General features: G+C 42.4%; 1 protein-coding gene across 1 annotated transcript in view; it reads right to left on the bottom strand.

Annotated features, from left to right (window-relative positions):
* FBXW4 (F-box and WD repeat domain containing 4) overlaps positions 1 to 6,000 on the bottom strand; it is an 88,744-nt gene that overhangs the window by 2,743 nt on the left and 80,001 nt on the right. Inside the window, exons 7-8 of the mRNA XM_081328171.1 lie at positions 3,368 to 3,508; positions 2,831 to 2,972 (exon numbers count right to left, since the gene is read on the bottom strand). Of these exons, the coding sequence (XP_081184297.1) occupies positions 2,831 to 2,972; positions 3,368 to 3,508 (283 nt within the window). The remainder of the gene's footprint in view (positions 1 to 2,830; positions 2,973 to 3,367; positions 3,509 to 6,000) is intronic.

Raw genomic sequence — 6,000 nt, 5'->3', positions numbered from 1 at the left:
ACGTTTTCCCAGAAGGATTTTGGCTTACTCAAGTACATTTTGGCAAACTGTAATCTTGCTTTTTTATGTCTCTGTGTCACCAGTGGGGTCCTCCTGGGTCTCCTGCCATAGCGTTTCATTTCATTTAAATGTCAATGGATAGTTCGCGCTGACAGTGATGCTCCCTGAGCCTGCAGGACAGCTTGCATTCCTTTGGAACTTGTTTGGAGCTGCTTATCCACCATCCGGACTATCCTGCGTTGCAACCTTTCATCAATTTTTCTCTTCCGTCCACGACCAGGGAGATTAGCTACAGTGCCATGGGTTGCAAACTTCTTGATAACGTTGCGCACTGTGGACAAAGGCAAATCTAGATCTCTGGAGATGGACTTGTAACCTTGATATTTGTCCACAATTTTGGTTCTCAGGTCCTCAGACAGTTCTCTTCTCCTCTTTCTGTTGTCCATGCTTAGTGTGGCACACACAGACACACAATGCAAAGACTAAGTGAACTTCTCTCCTTTTTATCTGCTTTCAGGTGCGATTTTTATATTGCCCACACCTGTTACTTGCCCCAGGTGAGTTTAAAGGAGCATCACATGCTTGAAACAATCTTGTTTATCCACAATTTTGAAAGGGTGCCAATAATTTTGTCCAGCCCATTTTTGGAATTTTGTTTGACATTATGTCCAATTTGCTTTTTTCCCTCCCTTTTTTTGTTGTGTTCCAATATACACAAAGGGAATAAACCTGTGTATAGCAAAACATGTGTTCCTGCAATACTTTTCTGTGAGAAATACTTGATTTTCTGGAAAAATTTCTGGGGTGCCAACAATTTCGGCCATGACTGTACATACATATACATATACATTACATATACATATACATATACATATACATACACATACATACATATATATACATATATATATATATATTCTATTTCCTGAACAAAATTAGCTAAAAACAGCAGCAATCATAACTATAACCATCTCCAGTAATTATTTCTGGAGCTACACTGAATAAGAACACACTGTTCATAGGCAGTCTTCGACCTAATACTATTAGTTCAGCAACTGTTCAAAGTTATCGTTCTGATGGTGCTCAACAGTTGTAGCTATGACTGGTTCTCAGAGTTCTGGGCATCCTAGCACCCCCGCAGTCATTTGATCTTGATTGAGCTCTTACCCCCCGTGGATAGGGCTCGCAACTTGGGAGTCCTCCTAGATTCACGGCTTACCCTAGAAGATCATGTAGTGGCCGTGACTAGGGGGGTTTTTGCCCAGGTTCGCCTGGTGCGCCAGTTGCGGCCCTATCTGGACCGGGATGCCCTGTGCACGGTCACTCATGCGCTCGTGACCTCTCGCCTTGACTACTGTAATGCTCTCTACATGGGGCTTCCCTTGAAGACCACTCGGAGGCTCCAACTGGTACAGAATGCGGCCGCGAGAGTTGTCTTGGGAGTTTCCCGGTACTCCCATGTTACACCTTTGCTCCGCGAGCTGCATTGGTTACCAGTTGTCTTCCGGGTGAGGTTCAAGGTCTTAGTTATGATCTTTAAGTCCCTACATGGCATGGGTCCGGGGTACCTCGGGGACCACCTGCTGCCGGCTTCAACTCCCCTCCGCCCTGTGCGTTCCCACAGAGAGGGCCTCCTCAGGGTGCCTCCGGTCAGGGAATGTCGACTGGCGGCCCCCAGGGGGAGAGCCTTCTCTGTGGGTGCCCCGGCTTTGTGGAACCAACTGCCGGTGGAGCTCCGGACGGCATCGGACCTCCGAACTTTCCGTCGTGGTCTGAAGACCCATTTGTTTGAATTGGCCGGTCTGGCCTGATGGGGGAGCTGTGTTTTAAATTGTCATTTTAGATTGCATTATTGTTTTTTAATTGGGCACTGATTTAATCTTTGTTTTAACTTTTGTATAGTATTGTATTTTATTTATATGCCCTGTGAACCGCCCTGAGTCCCTAGGGAGAAGGGCGGTATATAAATTAAATAAAACATAAAACAAACATTTGGGCACTTGGCAACTGGCTCACATGACTGGCTGCAGCACCTGCAATCACAGAAACACCATTTGCAACCTTTTCTGCTGGCTTCTCTAGAAAGTTAGTGGGGAAGCTGGCATGGAAGGTTGCAAGTCTCTCCCACCCATGCACTCAGTCCTTTTGGGCTTGTGCTGCACTCCTTCCTGAAGCCTCAACACACCTCCCTTGCAGCCTCAAGCATCCCTGCAGACCCTTTCCAGACCTGCCCCCCCTCGTGTAGTCTCCCTAAGCCTTACCATGCCTCCCTCGCACCCTCACCTTCTTCAGACCCATATATATACTCTGCACTCGAGCCTTGCTACACCCCTCACACCATTGTGCATCCTTGCCAAGACTCACCTACCTGCCTGACAAGCCTGCTTGCGAGCCACCTCTAACTTTCAACTTCTTGCCAACTTCATCACTGCCTTGGTTGTGGGAAGCTGGCAGGAAGTTTCCTCACTTAACGACCATGGGATTGAGTTAATGATGACAGCTGACACTGCAGGGATTGACATTGCTAATCAATGGAATTGAGGTTTATGACTCCATTTTTTAGCAATGGAAATTCCAATCCCAGTTGCCATTGCAAGTCAAGTTTACTTGTTATTATCCCAATGCCACATTCATGAGTTTCATTATTCATGCCAGTGAATGTTTTAACTCACATCTTCTCTGCCCAAATCTACCATTCTATCAATCATGTTTATTTGAAAAGCATTAGGCTTAAGCAAAAGAACACATTATCCCACTTAGTCACTGTAAGGCAATTTAAATATAGTTCTCTTTATAATCAACTTTTGGGAACATTGTGATGATGCCTCACCTGCAAGCATCTCGTTTGTCGTTTGTCCCAAAGACGTACCACTCCATAATAAGAGGAACCACTTGCAATCATATGACTTCCATTGCTTCTAATACAATACAGGGCACTGTCATGTGGTTCTTCCCATTTCTTCACACATTCCCTGGGAAGTTGATGGGGGGAAAATACTGTGAGATAACATTAGAATATTTTTCACTAAATACTATTTGTCAGTTCTTGTGACAAGGGCCAGTTTGCAGTGGTTAAGGCATCAGGCTAGAAACAGGGAGAATGAATTCTAGTCTCACCTTAATCACAAAGTAATTGGGTAACTTATCCCTAGGAAGGGGGCAGTGGGAAAACACTTTCAAAAATGTCGCCAAGAAAACTGCAGGGGCTTGACCCAGGCAGTTACCAGGAGTCTATTTTGACTTGAAGGTAACAAACAAACAAACAAACCCTTGTGACTAGTGTGGACTGTTAACAAGTCATCTTGAAACAGCTATCAAATAAGTATTTCCCAAAATAATTTTTTTAAAAGCAAGATTCCAAACTAACCTTGTGCTTGTTCTTAAATCCCAGTATCTTATGTAGGTATCATATCCACAAGAGAGCAAAGTTGAAGGTGTTTCATAGAAAACATCCAAGACTCCAGCTCCTCTGTGGAAATCTGTTCCAAGACAGGTGATCAGCTGCCCACTGAGGAGAGAAACAAAAATTAAACTCCAGTGCTTACCAACTATGTATCATGGGTGTTACCCGAGGTTTTTAACTTCACATAGATTTTCAGTAACAAAAAAGAAGTGGACTAAGGCCAAGTAAGTACAGATTAGGAAAAAAATATCAATCATTAGTTGTACAAAAGTGTACCAGATTAAACAAGTATTAGCCACTTTCAGTTTAAAATTATAAAAGCCAGTTCTGTTTCTAGCACTATTCAGGCTTTAAGCATCTTTTATGAAGAGCAAGCATAAGTACTATTTATACAGCTACGTTGATTTATTAAATTTAGAAAATACAGTAGGCAGAGAATCAAGGGAAAGTATTATTTATTGTAACTGATACTCCATGTGTGAGAAGTGCAATTCTTTTGGATATTTATATTATGTTCCAAGTTCTCTGCTGCCACATCTATCCATGACAATATGCTGCCTCTGCAACAGGGAGAACATTTATATTATAACTAGAAGTCAATAATGATCTATATACTAAGAGTTTAAAACTGAAATCTTATTTTAGAGGTCTATTTTCTTCAAAATTTTCTCCTTCCCATGCATTTTTTAAATATATGCACTCTGCTCAAAGACAGATATATAGTCTGTTCACTCTAAATATCCTACCGTATATTGTCAAAAATCTTTTTCTTCAGCTTTTACATGTAATATGGACAACAGAAATGACAATGTTTGCTTTTTTTCCTCCCAATTCCCCAAATTTAACATTCCTAAGGAAACTATGCAGACCCTTAAAGTACTCGAATTTTGAAGGATCTAAACAAACTTCTCTTTCTTATAATCCTGCATGAGTATTGATTTTAGAATGGTTGCAGGAAATAATGCAGCTGAAATTGGAAGGAACAAAGTCACCAATAGTATTAATTCCCTTCCGTTGTCCTCCCGCGGTATATAATAGAAAAGATCATTGAGGATTACCAATAATTCACTGAAAGGCTATTTTGGCACAAATAACCAATTTCACAATCACCGCTCAAGTGTGCATAATTTTTTAGAGCTTTTTTCCCCACAGTATTACAGGTAGTCTTTGAGTTAACAATAGCAATTAGGACCAGGATTGGTATTGCTAAACAATGCAATGAAAAGTGCAATCACACAACCACATTACTTAGTGATAGCAATCCAGTCTGTCCTGGTTGTTGTGTGTGAGTCATTAAGTAGGAAGGAGCAGGAGTCCCAGGTAAAGAATGCAGGAGTGCCACAAGTAGATGGGGAGGTCTGGGGAGGCCTGGCACAGGCCACATGTGAGTTGGGGGAGGAGATGCTGTTGTGTGGTGCAAGCACAGGGAGGTTAAGGAAGGAGGCACAGGTTTAGGCAGGACTGAGAAGGAAGGTGGAGGATGCATGAGAGCTAAGAAAGGCCTAAGGAGAATGTTAGTATAGAGAAGTCCAGGGAACAAGGTTGCCGGTTGGTTTGTGCATGTGAGCAAAGGTGTGTATGTGCAAGCAAAAAAGGGCTAGGAGGCAGGGAAGTCTTAACCAGTCGACTTGCGAACTTCTCTGCTGGCTTCCCCATTGACTTTACTTGTCACAAATGGCAATGACTGAACCATGGGATGTAAGTGCGAACTGATTGCCAAGTGCCCAAATTTTGTTCATGTGACCACAAGGGTGCAGCAATGGCCAGAACTCTGGGGACTAGTCATAAAAGTTCCTTTGTTCAGCACCGCTGTAACTTCAAGTGGTCACTAAACGAATGTCTGTAACTCAAGGATTACTTGTACAATTAAAAAAAAGCACAGTGTTAGTTGCAGAACCTGAAGATTTATTTAAAATGTTTAATCTTAATTTTATTATTATCACAGATCATAATACATGTAATCACAAGTCACGATTGCCAGTTCTTTAGCTAGTGTTCTTCCCTAGAACTTGGGATTATTATTATTATTTTAATCTGGAAAAGTCATACATAGGATACATTTTAGGTTTTACATGCCCCGGAACAAATCAAGAATGCAACACTATAAAAAGTTGAGGTAGACCAAAAGAATATGCAAAACTAAAGAATTTAAGGAACAGGATTTGGGATAAAGACAGCTGAGTAGGCTCCTTAAAAGGTCTGTCTGGCACAAGGTTCTCTGATTAATTAATGCATACTCCTAATTGAGAACCAACATGTCCCATCTGTCCTCCCCCTCCCCAAATCTCCTTTACAAGAGAAAGCCAGGCTGCCACAATTCTCACTAACATTCAGACAACGGCATCCAATGAAGCTCATTCAGCCACTAAAGACTCCCATGTTCCCAGCCCTTCTCCTCCTCCTCCCTAACAGTCTAATCAGAATTGGACACAAAGCACTGAACGCCTTTTCAGACTAGCGCACTGGCCCTCGGTTCATGGGACAATACAGCCTCCACTCCCTAAAGCAACTACTCCCCCCCACTCCTAGTTATTTTGTTACTTTCTGCTCCTTGATCCCATATCAGTCTTTCTGGGGCACCCGAGCCAGAGGCCTAA

The sequence above is a fragment of the Vipera berus genome (assembly GCF_964194415.1).
Source record: "Vipera berus genome assembly, chromosome: 5".
Lineage (NCBI taxonomy): Eukaryota > Metazoa > Chordata > Lepidosauria > Squamata > Viperidae > Vipera > Vipera berus.
Note: the sequence above shows the minus strand (reverse complement) of the source record. Positions and strands in the feature narration are given on the sequence as shown.